The sequence below is a fragment of the Salminus brasiliensis genome, chromosome 8, assembly GCF_030463535.1.
Source record: "Salminus brasiliensis chromosome 8, fSalBra1.hap2, whole genome shotgun sequence".
Taxonomy (NCBI): domain Eukaryota; kingdom Metazoa; phylum Chordata; class Actinopteri; order Characiformes; family Bryconidae; genus Salminus; species Salminus brasiliensis.
In genome coordinates, this window is record NC_132885.1 from 7,184,136 (window position 1) to 7,201,304 (window position 17,169).

A 17,169-nucleotide genomic window follows, 5' to 3' on the forward strand; every position below is an offset into this window, starting at 1 on the left:
GGAGGAATAATTATTTTTTTTGACTGGATCTTGACTTGTCTTCTATTAGACCAACAAATGTGGTCTTCACTACAACCCTGCTGACCTGTATGAAGCTTCCTGTGCTGCACGGTCACAACACACAACTCCACATTCACACAGTGAATGGGGTTTGGGGGGGGGGGTGGGAAGGATGATAGGTGAATTCCTCTAGACTAATGACTGATTACTGAAACAGACACTGTTCAGCAGGCATTAAGCAAAACAAACAGTAAATTAAGCATCTCCACGTACATATTCAGCAATTCCAAGAAAGACTTATAAATAATACATGGTGAACAAAGATGTATCCTCAGCTGGGACAGGGCTTTGCAAAATGTTGGCAAGAATGAACGCAGTCCATAGCAGAGCCATACGCTGCATGCATTGCTATACGACCAGCAGAAGAACACTAAAAGAAGCGCTCTTGTACACTGAGAACAAAATCAATGTGCAGCATTTATGACATCTCAAATCTTTCCGATATCATGCTACTCATGTCCGAGTCAATATGACATAATTGACAGAATCTGAGCATAACTGTGCATTTGCACTTACGTAACTCCTTTGTCTGTTTTTTTTTCTTTTCTTCCATTTTTCACTTCATTATGAATTAGAGATGGCCTACCGATATTGCTGTGAGTCAGTATTGGGCAAATCTCAGCAGCAAATGTTGGATTAGAATTGTGTCCTGTTACGAGTCTATTCTGAAACAGCACACACTTTCACTGTGTGATGTGAAACTAGCTGTGTTTTTTCCCAAAACTGTCAGTAGAGCGTTGTAGTAGTTAGGATAGGATAGTAGGGCATAATGGACTACTTTTAGATGCTTCAAAATTAAAGGGCTCATCCCAAAGCTCTGTAGTTTCAAATGGCCCTATAATAGAAAATGATACGACTCTTCTAGCATTTTTTTTGTTTCTATAAATGCAACTACCTCAGTATGTAAATGATAAAGTTTGTTGAAGTTTAATTTCAATTCCCAAATGGAAATTCACAAACACAAAAACCTGTTTAATTACACATTATAGAGTGGTTGGATTATGGACAAATAAAAATGAATTAATCATTTGTTTTGTACATAAAATCAAACAAACTTTGTAAACAGAACTCAGGGGACACAGGTAGAAAAACTGTAGGACACTGGCCCTTTAAAAGAAAGTGTTGGAATGGGCTGATGCTCAAGAAAAGTGGTATCAGAGCTATCTCCAACATGAATATTACTTCATACATCACTTTCATACTGAGAGGAGAACGAATCGTCCTAAACAAGGAATTCTACCATTAAACATTTATATTACTACCACTCATAATAATAAAAATTAATTATTAATAATTAATATATTTCAAAAAAATTATATTATTATATTTTCCCCCTTTTTTCTCCCAATTTGGTACTGGCAATTAGCCCACATGTTCGTAGCTCCCCTTAGCACTAGTAATGCTCCCGACACTAGGAGGCTAAGGTAGCACATGCCATCGTCTCTTTTCAAACTGGATTTGGCATCTCCAGGCAGCCAATGCGCTCGGAGGAAAGCGCCAGGTCCGCTGTTCCACCGCACCAGCTACTACATGCCTGTGCCGGCCAACTTCACTTTAAGAGTGATCGCCAGGAGGAGAGAGCGCCATCTACCCACCCCACAGCCTACTGTGCTCTCTCAGACTCTGGCCGCTGATGGCAAAACAACATAGCTCTGGATTGGAACTTGCGACCCCCGGGGCCATAGTGGTAGTGCAACAGCATTCTTTTTCATGTTTCGTGTTATCCATCGCTGCTCTCTCAATGCAATACCCCGTATGTATTACACAAATACAACACATTCCCTGAAAGTCCCTACCACACTCAACAATCAAGCAAAGCCACGGATCCTCAACCTAATAAACACACCCATGGTATTTATGTGGTGCGTTTCCCTTTTTATTCTTACTCTCCAAATGCTAATTTTCCCCTACCATCACCAATCACTCTGTATATAAGCACATTTGTAAATGCAAAGATGTTGTCTCCTTACTTTTGGCAAAAACTGGGTCTTTACAAGTGTGCAGCTAATCAAAGGACTATGGAAGAGATTTGAAACCCAACCCAAGTTGGAAAGTTGAATGGTCAACTTGGTTCCACAAACAGGCCCCAGATCTCCAGGTTGCAAAGGCATTATCTAGCTACACTTAAGAGTAAAGGTGCTATAAGGGGTTCTATAAGCAATGTCATACAAGAACCATTTTTACAAGATATGTGATGGTGAAGAACCTTTAAAGAAGTGGTCAAGTGAAGAGGTCAAGGTTCTTTAAACCTTTAAAAGGTTCATCATATCACACATATCTATTACAAAATGCTTTTTTATGAAATCAGAAATGATAGAACTGCTCAACAAACCATTTATATTCAGGAGTCTATCTGGCTTCTATCTGACTAACTCCTCATCCCCCAGTTCTTTTAGTCTTTAATAAAAAAAAAAAAAAAAAATAATAATAAAAAAAAAAAAGCCCAAGATTTTTCAAACTGGGAAATCTGTCTCTAGAGACTCCTGCTTTTTAGGGGCGAGAAGGCATGTTATTAATGAATGCACCAATGACTCCAAGGCCAAGTAATCTACTGTCAATTAGCCCAAAGGAGTACATTTGAGACCAGGAGTACATTTGAGAGCTTCTCTAAATCTACTCCTGGTCCTCTCCATGTCCATTTGGTATTTGGTATGTTTTGGAAAAGTTGTTACACTCAGGTCTTTCTTATATGAAAGTAGGGCACCATGTGTGCACCAACAATAGCTTCCCCTCCAACAGGGCAAGATATGCATTCTGTCCACAAGCTGAAATTGGTGTCACCGTGTCCCACACATAAATGACCCCTACATTGTCTCACTTGATAATTGTAATACTCTGCAAGGACTGGACTTTGTGATGGGAAGGCTTCTGCTGAAGCCTGGGGGAAAACAGAGTATGCAGCTATCGCAACAGGAAACTGAGGTGGAAAAGGTCACTGGCTTATATAATGACTCGAACTGAAGGAGGGTTTCCAAAACAAAAACACCACAATTCTTTTTCCTTTTTTATATAAAAAATGGCAGAGGAACCACGCTCCACATCTGTCAGGCGGGATTAGCAGAGTGAGCAGATTACACCTGCCGTGACCAAGCAGAAAGCAGCTCTGCCCAGCAGCTCAATTACCAACAGTGCAGCAACTTTTTCCCCCCAAGAAGAAAAACGTTAAATCTTCCCAAGTATGCATGTGAGTGAGTGTGTGTGTGTGTGTGTGTGTGTGTTTGAGCAAAAAGGGGAAGAGAAAGGTGTTGGTAAGGGACCAGTGTAACCACCTGGTCTGAAATCAGAGACTGTCGGGTTGTGGGAATAATAAGGAATGTGTATGCCACACAGCCTGCCATGTGAGCGAATGCTTTCTCCTTGCGTTCGCTGCCCTGTGAAAGTATAATTGGTGCCAGCGCAGTAGGGGTGTGGCTCCGGGCCAGCACAGCCCAGCTCTGTCCCTCTGAGGCGTTCCCTTCGCATGCACTGCGGGCCATGCAGGCCTGCTTTAAATCACTGCTGCATTTGTTGCAGGGTTTCAAGGCGTTTGTGAAAAGGTGTACAGGTGTTAACACCGCAAGGCAACACTCCACAGTGTGCTGGGCATTCACATGGCATTCACATTGTGTTGCTCATCTCTGTTGTATATATACTGCACACACATTCACATTTGGTCTCTCTTCACCTGAATAAACACCTTATAACATCATATTAAATACATATACAAGTACAAGTACAGCAAAAGGTGGTGGTGTGCTTTAGTAAAGTCACTGCTGTTGTGAGCTGGTAAGAACATCATCTCTCCTCAATGCAGCTCCAGTCACTGTCTGCATTTCTCCATATGAGTCCATATCTCACACATTCGTTGCATTTTCATTTCTGAGGTTCACTTATGATGTTTGTGGGGTTTTATGTACCAAATCACATTTAAAAATAAATAAAAATGTTATTTTTATGGATGTGTCCTTATAGCGTCACTGTCACACAAACACCTTGTATCTCCATTTCTGTCTTTTTCACTTTTTAACATCATTTGAATTTGTTTTTAACATCGGGTCAAAATCTCACAATGAATGGACCAATTGAAATTCTCCAAAATGTGAAATTAAATATTTTTACACTGACATAAATGACACTAATTATGTTATTTTTCCCTTTTTCTGTAAGTTTGACCAATTTAGAGATACAAAGTTTTTGCATGAAACTGACGACAACAGGCTGCTCAGTACTGGACCACACTCAAAAAGCAGCCAGGGCTCCGAGTGGCTCAGTGGTCTAATGCAGTCTCGGGTTTGAATACTAAGTCATGCCACTTTTGCCATCAGCGGCTGGAGTCCAGGAGAGCACAACTGGTCTCACTCTCTCCGGGTGGGTAGAGGGCGCTCTTTTCCCTCATCACACTTAAAGTGATGTTGTTTGGCAAAGGTGTCTGTTAGCTGGTGTGTTGCAGCTGGGGACCTGGATCTTTCTTCTGAGTGTGTCGGATACCCGGCTATGCCGCATCGGCAGCAGATGCATATCGGAGGAGATGCGTGTTAAGTCCTTACCCTACTAGTATCTGAAGCTTTGTTATGAACAGGTGGGTTAATTGGAATTATGAATAAAAACACACTTCAGAGAACTTCTTGAATGTGCCACTTGGCGCAACAGAATAGTGTATTAAAGTTACTATACCCTATTTATTCATATAAGTGAGTTTTACATTGAACAGGTCCTTCAAATTCCTCCAGCAACACTTTTACTAAGTTACTGAGGGAATATTAGGGGGAAACTGGAAAACTGAATGGTAACTAAATATTGGCCTTTCCTGAGGAGAGAAAGGTAAAGCTATCACACAGCATATCAGTATTTATTGTATTAATCTTTAGTTAGTCACAGTCATGCAAAAACCTTGTTCTCCAAAGTGGCATTGGAGTCAATGTAGCAATATTTTCCATTCCAAGTTGTTTTAGAGCATTTCTATTGATTTGACCCAATGAAAAGAACAGCTGTCAGAAACACAATATGTCAAACAGTGAGAAACAGCACAAGTGGAGATGCAAGGTTTCTGTGTGACTGTTATTGCTTTACCCAGGTAAACAGCTCTGCCGTTACCGTAGGCCCTTCATGATCTCCAAGTGGGCCGTGTGTAGGTCATATCGGACATAAATTCAGGCATGACCAAAGTTTTTTCAGCTTTTGCCCACAGGCACTTTGAGATGGCTCTTTTATTATAGGGGCTACCTGGGCAGAACGCTGAGTCATTCATGCAAAAAATTCATTGCTGCGGAATGCACAAGCAAAGGGAAGAGAAACAGCGCTCCTGGGATGGGAGAGCCGTACGGAACGAAACTGTTACATGAGTCCCTGAGCCCTGCAGCTCAGCGGGAGCCCAGCGATGTTTTAAAGTGAAATTCAGCACAACATGACATGTCAAGGCTTCACTGTTGATTCATTTGGAGTAATTTAAGATGTGACCGCAGGGAGAGGCAATGTTCGGAGTAATCTGTTGATTGTCCAAACATTTGCCTTTCTCCTCGCAGAGCTGGGACGGAAATTTAGAGTATGGCCGTAAGTTTTTTTTCTTTTCTTTTTTTTTATGGTTTTATTTTATCTGTGAAATAACAGTAAAACAACACCCCCCCCCCCCCCCCCTTCCCAAAATCTTACAGCTTCTGAACTCTCACACTAGCTGTGCGCAGGAACCCCACTGCTCTCGCTGGAAAACCATAACTTCGCCCATGTTTTCTCAGAGCGTCACTGACCTCTGGTTGCTCCTGGCGATGCTGGACAGGCAGCAGGTTGGCCGCGGAGGCTGCTCCGAGCACGGCCATGAGCGCTGCCCGGTGATCCGACACCCTGGCCTTCTGCCAGACCGTGGCCTGAAACAACACGGTAAAACGGGTCAAGCTATTTTCTCTCATCCTAAAATAAGACCACCTGTGGGATTACGTGCACACACACACACAGACTAGCTACCAATCAGAGCTTTTCGATCAGCAATTAACCCCCTGAGACACTTCTGGAGATTAAGAAATCAACTCCTGAGGATTTCTCCTCCTATTTAATGGCAAACACAACACAAGTGCAAAGGCACAAAAATGCTGGGCTGCCAGCTCAGGCCTTATTGCGCTTGCATTCTTCAGCAACTTTCCCTAATTCTTCTTTTGTGCCCGCATGCTTTAACTAATTATCTATAGACATGAGCGTGCTCGGAGGCTTGTTCTTTGCAGAAAAAAAGAAAAAAAAACACATTCACAACTAGTTTGAGAACAGTTACAAATATAAATAAATATATAATATATAACCAAATATAATACATGCATACAGTACTGTGCAAAGGTTTTAGGCACCTGTTGAAAAATGAGAACTGAAAAAGCTGCTTATCTGGGCAGTGTGTGTTTATCTCCTCAGTAAAAAACTGATATTGGAATAATCACTAATAATAACACTCCTACAGAAAGTGGTGGTGGTGGTTCTCCATCACTGTGTTCATCATTAGAACATCTCCAAAGCTCTCCTCTCTCATGGAGTCTAGTATTATTTAGAGTTCTCCTCATATCAACACCTGGTTTGGTGGTAAATCAGGGCTTAATGATGGTAAATCAGGTGAGCTGCTGCTGCTGCTGCTGATGGAGTTGAACACATCCTCCACGCTGTGCTGGCTGGACTGGGAGGGGCGTCCTGGAGAAACCTGGAGGAACCGAGCTCTGTTCTTCAGACTAGCTCACCGACAAGATCTCACTACTTTCTTTCTTCAGAATGAGAAGCTCTTGTTTCTCCTTTTTACTGGATTTATGTTCACCTGCATCTGTTCTGATGAGATCTGGATCTTCTACAGTAGAAACTCTCTTACTGCTGAGAGACATGCTTTATAATAATGTGGTTAGGTGTCTAAAACCTCTGCACAGTACTTATATATACAGAATACACAGATATATGCCTTTATTATACATGCATATTTAGTAACACTATATAGAATATAATATATATTTATATTGCATTGTATTTATAAAGTATAAAGACAATTATGTATATGATTTAGTTGCATTTATGATAATATATAATGCATTTATACAAAGACAATCATGAGAAACAAACCCACTTTCACCATCAAGCTGTTTCAAGGGACCGCATTACATCTCCCTGCAATTACAACAAGCGTCAACCCAGTACGAGGGCAGTTGCATAGAAATGGACACATATTTTCACACCCATGCGTTTGCCTGTCGTTGGCACTTCCAGTAGCAAGTATATATATCCAAGGTGTTGATTTCTGAGGTGCATTCAGTGCACAGCACGCATCTCTGCTATGAAATACACAATTTGGTGAGTGTAAAAGGATCACTCTAGTAAACAGCTTTTGGAGAACTCATGAAACCCAACCCTGGACGAAGTGCAAAGTTTGTGACACAAGATACGACTGGAAGTGCTGATTGGATAAAATTACTGTATGCTCCTCCCCTGATGATCCACTGCATTAATTTAATCAAAAAGTCTGAGTTTACGGAGGTCACCGTAAACCCAGCCGTCCACCATCAAAACTCCCTATACGTATCACTTACACGGCCACCTGTTCCATAGACTGTTCGCTTGCATGGCTGCGTACCTCGTAAGACCAATCTGCTATTGCACTTAAAATCAAGCCAGTAAACCTCACACCCACTCTGCTTGTTACATTAGGCTTATATGACAGCCTTAGGCCTTCAGCCATGGCCTTATATGATTGGGCTTAGCGGTTAATGTAGCCGTAGCACTGCTAAATCTGAACAAAGGCCAGCTACAGATGACCACTTTCCTCCCTACACTTGCAACGTGGTGAAGTATGAACACAAGCTGAGCTTTAATCAGTGATTGATCATCAATGTCCTCCAACTACTTGGTAATCAAGGCAGCTGAACGATCCAGGCTTGGTCAGCATGCTGTCAGAGGTCCACACATCAAACCATATGCACTGCATGCGTATGATGAACGCATTCCTTAAATGGTTCACATGGATGGAAGTCCAATGCAAAACATGTCTGGGTACCAGACTTCAGCTTCTGCTTTCCAGGAAGGCTGTGATTGGTGGCGGAAAATTCCCTCTGTCCGGCTGTGCTGTCAGAATTTATCCCCTGGCACGCAAGCATGTCTTATGTTATCTTTGACTACTAACAGGGTCTGACTCTTGAAACCAAACCAAGAACATATTTATGACCTCTTCAACCAGTAGGAGAAATCATCAGCGGTAAACAAATTCACCATCACCAGCGCTGTAGAAAACATCCCAGAAATGAAGACAAATCTAGTTCTGGTGACTGACGTTGGCTGAACTGGGGCTGTGATGTGAAGCTCAACACTGTAGAGTAAATAACTAGGTGTAAAGCTCTAGGTTGTGGGATCAGTAGAGTAGAGCTCATTTGTTGACTCATGAGGCCACCCTGTGGCCAACAGTCTTGCTGCATGCAAAGAAGAACCTTCCCAGATGTCATCGCTCATGCAATCAAGTAACAATAGCATACAGTTCACATTAGGGCAGTTTATATTTCTATATACGGAAGTTTATATATAAATATATACAGTAGGGAAAAAAAGTATTTAGTCAGTCACCAATTGTGCAAGTTCTCCCACTTAAAAAGATGAGAGGGGCCTGTAATTGACATCATAGGTAGACCTCAACTATGAGAGACAAAATGAGAAAAAAAAAATCTGAAAATCACATTTTTAAAGAATTTATTTGCAAATAATGGTGGAAAATAAGTATTTGGTCACCTACAAACAAGCAAGATTGCTGGCTGTCACAGACCTGTAACTTCTTCTTTAAGAGGCTTCTCTGTCCTCCACTCATTACCTGTATTAATGGCACCTGTTTGAACTGGTTAACAGTATAAAAGACACCTGCCCACAACCTCAAACAGTCACACTCCAAACTCCACTATGGTGAAAACCAAAGAGCTGTTGAAGGACACCAGAAACAAAATTGTAGACCTGCACCAGGCTGGGAAGACTGAATCTGCAATAGGCAAGCAGCTTGGTGTGAAGAAATCTACTGTGGGAGCAATAATCAGAAAATGGAAGACCTACAAGACCACTGCTAATCTCCCTCGATCAGGGGCTCCACGCAAGATCTCAGCCCGTGGGGTCAAAATGATCACAAGAACGGTGAGCAAAAATCCCAGAACCACACGGGGAGACCTAGTGAATGACCTGCAGAAAGCTGGGACCAACGCTACAAAGGCTACAGTCAGTAACACACTACGCCGCCAGGGACTCAGATCATTCAGTGCCAGACGTGTTCCCCTGCTTAAGCCAGTACATATCCGGACGCGTCTGAAGTTTGCTAGAGAGCATTTGGATGTTCTGGAAGAGTATTGGGAGAATGTCGTATGGTCAGATGAAACCAAAGTAGAACTGTTTGGTAAAAACACAACTCGTTGCGTCTGGAGGAGAGTGAATGCTGAGTTGCATCCAAAGAACACCATACCAACTGTGAAGCATGGGGGTGGCAACATCATGCTTTGGGGCTGTTTCTCTGCAAAGGGACTAGGACGACTGGTCCGTGTACATGAAAGATTGAATGGGGCCATGTATTGTGAGATTTTGAGTGCAAATCTCCTTCCATCAGCAAGGGCATTGAAGATGAAACGTGTCTGGGTCTTTCAGCATGACAATGATCCCAAGCACACTGCCAGGGCAACAAAGGAGTGGCTTCGTAAGAAGCATTTCAAGGTCCTGGAGTGGCCTAGCCAGTCTCCAGATCTCAACCCAATAGAAAACCTTTGGAGGGAGTTGAAAGTCTGTGTTGCTCCCCGACAGCCCCAAAACATCCCAGCTCTAGAGGAGATCTGCATGGAGGAATGGGCCAACATACCAGCAACGGTGTGTGCCAACCTTGTGAAGACTTACAGAAAACGTATGACCTCTGTCATTGCCAACAAAGGATATATGACAAAGTATTGAGATGAACTTTTGTTATTGACCAAATACTTATTTTCCACCATTATTTGCAAATAAATTCTTTAAAAATCAGACAATGTGATTTTCAGATTTCTTTTTCTCATTTTGTCTCTCATAGTTGAGCTCTACCTACGATGTCAATTACAGGCCTCTCTCATCTTTTTAAGTGGGAGAACTTGCACAATTGGTGACTGACTAAATACTTTTTTCCCCACTGTATGTGTGTATATATATAAAATCTCTTCAAATGGGTTATTTCAGTGGTGCCATAGAAGAATCTCCTTTGGTTCTCTAAACAGCAATGGGCCAGCAAACAGCAAAACTTAAGAAAATGAATTTAAAGTTAGAGTTAAAGTTGTAAATGGGCCTCATGTTTTTAATGGAGATGTATAGAGAGTGTGAAGAACCTTCGTAAAGGTCTAATGAACCTCTTTACCGATTTCTAGGTTTTTCTTACTCCCACATCTCTGTGGTGGTTCTTCTACGACACCTTCTAAGACATCTTTATTTATGAGTGTGTAGGTGTAGCATTTGTATGTGGAGCCTGTCGTTGGTCCTCAAGCTGAGGGAGGAAGAAAAAGTCAGTGCCAGTAAATCAATAAAGGTATCATAAGGTTAAAAGATAAGGAAAAAATATGAGGTGTGGCAAAATCTGTTTCGTATATTTTTTGGAAGACGGTGTTGAGCACGGAAAAAGTAATCATCCTGGCAGATGCCGAAAAACAGATGGAAAACAACAGATCAAAAACACTCTCCCGGAGGTACGCACAGATAAAGACGGCAATACGATGACCCTTAAAAAACATTAAATCAGTAAATAACTTTTACATTAAGAGTCTTTTGAGTTTTTAACATTCTTCACACTCTTCTACTATTTTCCATATTTTACGGAACCAGATTTGGTTCTTCCGAGGCATCACTTAAAAACCAGGCGAAGCACCTTTATTAGAGTGTAATGTGAAAGCCACATCTCTTTTCTTAAAGAACACTGATACCTGTTACAGGACAGAATTTAAATAGGTGTAGGCAATAGGATTGTATAATTCTAAGTGTTATTATCATGACACACAATATGGTATTCTAAGCATATTGAGGATATCGTCTGTGCTTAAAGAACACTGATCAACTACTAATTTCTTTACAAACAATTAGTGGTTTAACTGGATGCAGTGCAGCACACTTGGAATAAAAACCACTGTACTAGTAAGTCTGGGAGAGTATCTGAATAGTAGTTTTTAAGAATCAGTCACTACTGATGAATTTTGCCTGCCATCACATGGATTGCCATAAATATTGTGTATCGTAGAAGTGCCTTTAAATTTAGTGATGTAATATTTTTATCAGATCACTCACCTCTGACTTTAAGATACTATAATAAAGTATCTATCTATCTATCTAGCTAAATGTCTTAATGGTGTAGGACCAGCATGTTTATCCGACATGCTGCAGCAATACAAGCTGAGCAGAACTCTCCAGTCTTCAGGAACTAGTCAGACAGTCCTGGCTAAGGTAAAGACTAAACATGGGGAAGCAGCGTTAAGCTACTGTGCTGCTGTTAATTAGAACCAGTTAACAGAGAGCATCAGAAGAGCCCCGAGCCTAGACTCTTTCAAATCCAAGCTGAAAACGTTCCTGTTTGAGCAGCTTTCAGCTCCGTTTAACACACTGTCAGCTTACAACACTTCTGTCCTGTAACGACACACTTCATCCCAATTGTCATGTTCAATTTCCTTTCTTTAAAATATCCAGTTTTAGTCATGTCCTTAGTTTTCTCCATGCTCTTAACTGTCTTTTTATAAACATTCAGGGTGTTATCCTAAGCTTTATCAAACAAAAATGTTTGTTTGTATGTGTAATGTATGTATAATGTATGTATCAATGTAAGTGTGTATAGTGTGCATGAACATAGTGTGTATACATAGGGCATAGTGTGTATATTGCATGTATAGTGTATGAAGTGTGTAGAGTGCCTATACTGTGTGTAGTGTGTTTATATAGTGTATGTGTAGTGTGTGTATTTTTTTGTGTAGTGTGTGTGTGTGTGTATAGTGTATTTAGAGAGTATGTATAGTGTATGTAAAATATGTATAGTGTGTATTTAGAGAGTATGTATAGTGTATGTAAAATATGTATAGTGTGTATTTAGAGAGTATGTATAGTGTATGTAAAATATGTATAGTGTGTATTTAGAGAGTATGTATAGTGTATGTAAAATATGTATAGTGTGTATTTAGAGAGTATGTATAGTGTGTGTATGTATAATGTGTGTACAGTGTGTACAGTATGTATAGGTGTGTGTTTATGGTGTATGTACATAGTGTGTACAGTGTGTATGTAGAGCTTGTATATATAGTGTGCGGTGTGTATAGTATATGTAGAGTATGTATTGTGTGTAGTGTATGTATATAGTGTACGTATAGTTTGTGTACAGTTTATATATGTAGAGTGTGTATATAGTGTATGTATATATATATATTAGTGTATGTATAGTGTATAATATAGTGTGTGTGTGTGTGTGTGTGTTCACTACCACAGATGTACAGTGTACAGTGACAAATACGTGCACCTTTACAAGTGTCCAAGACTGACCCCTGACCAAATAAACAGAAAAGCCAGATTCCACTTTACTAAAAATATAACACGCCTGTAGAGCGGGACAAAGTGTATTATGGATTATGGACAGATGGAATTATAAGTGAATGGAAACATGAAAGTGTGGGTAAAAATAGAACTGCTCATAATTCAAAGCATCTCAGCTCATTTTTAAACCAGCATGGCAGGGGCATGTAGGACTGCCAGCACAAGCTTTATCACTCATCTTTACTAATGATGTGACTGCAGACAGCAGCAAGATGAATTCTGAAGAATGAACTGCACACATCCAACCTTAGCACTCGCAGCAGCGCACTGGCATTCACCTTGCAATGGAACGACGACCCATTACATACAAGCGCCTGCCGAGGTCTTGAGGGGTAAGAAGAGGAATGTGCTTTGGCAGACCCAGTCAACATTTTAGTGATAAACGATGATTTCCGAAGAGAGATAAAGATAGTGAGAGTGAGAGATTGAGTTACAAGCCAGATCCATGAGCTGCTTCACATCTAAAAATATCAGATACGGGCATCGGCCCACAATTCCCATATCAGGACATTGCAACACACTTTTACAACAGTAGTGTCAACACTAGCGACCTGTAAGTTGGCGTATTGGTTTTTAAATTATTTTATTCGTTTATAAGGCGCTACATGGTCTTGCGTGGTCCAGACGACTTCTCAAAAACGCCGTTGATTCTCTAGAAGTTCCAGTGCCTTTATTTAAGTTGTGCCTCAAAGCAAAACAAAAACTTTCGCTGATGCTGCTTTCACCCATTATGCACCAAACTGATAGAACAACCCTAAACACCTGTTCGTAACCCCCACCCCCACCCCCAGGTAAGGAAAAGGCTGGGATCCCCAGCCTCATCAAACCAACTAACAAATGCCTGTGCCAGCCAACATCACTTAAGAGTGATGAAGGGAGAGCGTGCCATCTACTCACCCAGAGAGAGCAGGGACAACTGTGCTATCCCGGACTCTGGATGCTGATGGCAAAAGCAGAACTGCTCAGGATTCCAACTTGCAACCTCTGGGCCAGAATGGCAGCATATTAGACTGCTCAGTCCAATACGGACATCTTTAAACTTTGGCTTTTATGCAGTTGTTGTTTTGTTTTTTTGTTTGTTTTTTTTAATACATGGTTTATGGTCTTAGTTTTCAGTTATTTTTTATATTTACATATTATTTGTTTAATTTTATTCCATTTTATTTAAATTATATTTAACATCTATCTTTTACATAATATTTTAATAATAAACTTAATTCTATGGTTTGTATAATTTTCTATTATTGCTTTTATTATTTTCCTTCATTATCTTTGTCATTCTGGTGGGAAAACCTGTTTTCTTAACCAATTTCATTCCTTTTTAATCATTTATTAGGCACTTTGAATTTGAATGATCTGAAAAGTGCTTTATAAGTAAAGTTTGATTGACTGATTGAATTACTCACGGTTCTCTGGAACAGAACATGTGGTACAATGAGACGGACAGTGACTCTTCCATGGTAGCAATACAGATATAAAATAAAGCAAAGTGCTGGAGTTTAAATATGTGTACCAATCTACGGACGTCCTCGCATGTTCTCAAAATAAACAAGAGCAAAAAACATCCACCAGATACAGATGTAGAGAAACTCAACAGAACTCAAACTACAGAAAGAAAGGGGGATTTTGGATTACTGTCCAAACCTTATTATGAGAAAAGATGATCCTCAGCTCTGGCTTGATAATGGCATAAGCCATCAGAAGATCCTGCACCTTCTTCACTTCCTCCTTGCACTTCTTAGAGTTGGAATAATACTGTCTCCTGACAGGGAGGTTCTTGAACAGTTTCTGAGCACACACAGTAGTACCTGGGGGGGATAAATAAATATTTATAAATGTATTTATAAAAATATTTATATAAAAAAGAATGATATATACATATATTTGTATATATATATATATATATATATATATATATATATATATATATATATATATATATATATATATATATAATTTTTAAAATAATCTATCTATATATATATATATATATATATATATATATATATATATATATATATATATATTTGTAATTTTTTTTTTGTATAAATACATTTACATTTTATAAACACATAAATAAATAATAATATACATATATTTTTTATATAAATATATATATATATGTGTGTGTTATGCCTACCTTGGCCAAGATGGGATGGCCTCTGGGAGATAACACGGCCATTGAGGTCAAGTGTATACTGGGTGCTGATATCATCATCAGGCGTTTTAGTGGTAACAACTACCTGGAAAAAGATCGCCATAAAATTAAAACCCTGAAGAGGTACTGTAGCGACGAAGTGATGTTAATGATCCGTGGGGTAAATCCAGTATGAATCTGGAGTGTGGGACGTTTCTACTGTCTGAAAGGAATGGTACCTCAGAAATGGCGCATATGGATGCAAGCGCTTCACCTCTGAAGCCGTAGGTCTGTAGTTGCTCTAGGTCTTCGTGGCAGGATATTTTAGATGTGTAATGTTTCACTGCCATAACTGGAGCATCAGTGGACTTGATTCCACAGCCATTGTCTCGCACCTCAATACGATCCAAACCATGATTCTCCTACAATTTAAACATGGCATTAAGAGCCTTCTGAGGCACCGATGTTTTATCTTTTACTGTTTACATTGTACGGTACACAATGCATACTATACACACTCACCAATTTAACCTCAAGACTTGTAGAGCCAGCGTCAAGAGAGTTCTCAATCAGCTCCTTGACCACATTTAAGACAGATGTGATCACCTGGGAGCTGGAGAGCAGACGCACAGTGTCTGGTGGAAGTGCCTTCATGGCGTATTTACCTGGAAAGGCAGAGGGAACCAGTGTAGTGGTCAGCAACTTCTCTCTTGGGTCCCCAATAACATGTTCATTCTTTTATTTACATGTTTTTAGTAAGTAGAAATTGTTATTCCATATTAACACTCTAATTCTGACTAGTAATAATTGTATTTTTATAATAACTTTTATTCTTACTAGTAAAAACACATTTCCACTGCTCCACAGACCAATGCTGGGGGGCTTTCTACCCCTCTAGCCCATGCCTGACATTAGGCATTGCTAATAGACACATGCTTATCTGCTCCAGAGTCACATCTGTGTCAACAACTGATTAAATAATTAAAAAGGATGTCCACAAATATTTGGACATACATCAGATCTTGAAAAGATATTCAGAATGTATTTCTGAATAAGCGGACCTGAAAATTACACTATTCAGAATTACACAGCAGGTATCTGGAATTACATTCTTTTACTTTAATTACAGATATTTTAAATTGAACATTTTACTAGTAAAAAAAATAGTAAATTACTAGTAAAAAATGATTGAATGAGCGTTCGTCTGGCCGACTGGTCTGCTTCGCCTGGGTTTGAATCCTGGGATTTAATACCCGGGCTCGGCAAGCTGCCACAGTGGGGGCCATGAGCAAGGCCCTTGCCCCTCTCTGCTCCCCGGGCACTGCAGCAATAGCTGCCCACCGCTCAGGGCATGCGTGCTCACGGTCACTGTGTGTGTGTATACTGTAAGGATCGGTTTAAAGGCACAGGCCAAATTGCATCTGTCCAACAACTAATGGTGAAAATAGTTGTCTTGTCTTGAGAGAGAGAGATAGAGGCGAGATTTCCTGTAAATCAATGGTAACATGAATTATATTAAGTGATGGATATGTCGTCCGCACTGTGTGATGTATAGCTATATATGTCAGATATGCAAATTTAGTTAGGGCTTGCATAGCTCGTGGCATTTTGAGCTAAAAGGGGATTACCAAAGACATTCACTGCAAACCCAATTACAGTGTGGTGCAAAAACCTCCTATCTGTTCAAAAGGTCAATGTCCAGTGCTCAGATTTTACTATGTTCACTATAAATAAAGGCTTACATTAAGGAGTGCACACTACCTGAGGTCAATAATTATTACCATTCACCAGAAATCAAGAGCACAGGTAGTTATGCATGCAGGCACAGTCACTAAGGTTCACTCTCTCATCCCTGCAGCTGGTGAACTGGTCTTCACACAGGCTGAGCATTACTCACGGGCGGACTCTCACAGCGGAGGGAAGCCAGACTTCACAAATAATAAAAAATAAATCCAGCCGTAAATGTAAGATGTCCCCAATGCATAACTTCCCTAATGCTGCAGCTCTCATGCATGCAAATACACAAACTGCTAGAACGGAAATAACGCAGAAGTCACAATAAGGCGCCTTTTTTACGTCAGCGTTGTTCTTAGTGCTGATTGGCTGTTTGGGTTGTCAGTCAAGCTCAGATCGTGATACAATTCATCATACATAGATTTTATATTTATATTATTCTGCTACATTGGTTAATATTTATCTTCTTTAGTATATAAAAATAGAAAGAAATTATAATTTACAGTATTATAGATCAGCGCGAAAAACACCGCCTTGTTTTTTGTCTTGGCGCTGATTGGTTGATAGGATTGTCAGTCAAGCTTAGATCGTAACATAATTCATCACACATATATTTTATATTTCTATTATTTTGCGACATTGCTTAATATTCATCTCCTTTTAAATATAAAAATATAAAGAATTACATTAATTGACGGTATTAA

At 40.0% G+C, this 17,169-nt stretch overlaps 1 protein-coding gene across 4 annotated transcripts in view; it reads right to left on the reverse strand.

The window, feature by feature from the left end:
- Window positions 1–17,169, reverse strand: part of pms1 (PMS1 homolog 1, mismatch repair system component) — a 39,959-nt gene that overhangs the window by 21,422 nt on the left and 1,368 nt on the right. The window contains exons 1-6 of one of the 4 annotated variants that reach the window (XM_072685460.1): window positions 16,629–16,757; window positions 15,254–15,396; window positions 14,971–15,153; window positions 14,735–14,837; window positions 14,239–14,402; window positions 5,784–5,900 (exon numbers count right to left, since the gene is read on the reverse strand). In XM_072685460.1, coding sequence (XP_072541561.1) covers window positions 5,784–5,900; window positions 14,239–14,402; window positions 14,735–14,837; window positions 14,971–15,153; window positions 15,254–15,385 — 699 coding nt within the window. In that variant the 5' untranslated portion in view covers window positions 15,386–15,396; window positions 16,629–16,757. Of the gene's footprint in view, window positions 1–5,783; window positions 5,901–14,238; window positions 14,403–14,734; window positions 14,838–14,970; window positions 15,154–15,253; window positions 15,397–16,512; window positions 16,599–16,628; window positions 16,758–17,169 lie in introns of those variants that run through there. The other 3 variants (XM_072685462.1, XM_072685463.1, XM_072685461.1) reach the window with 3 other exon arrangements.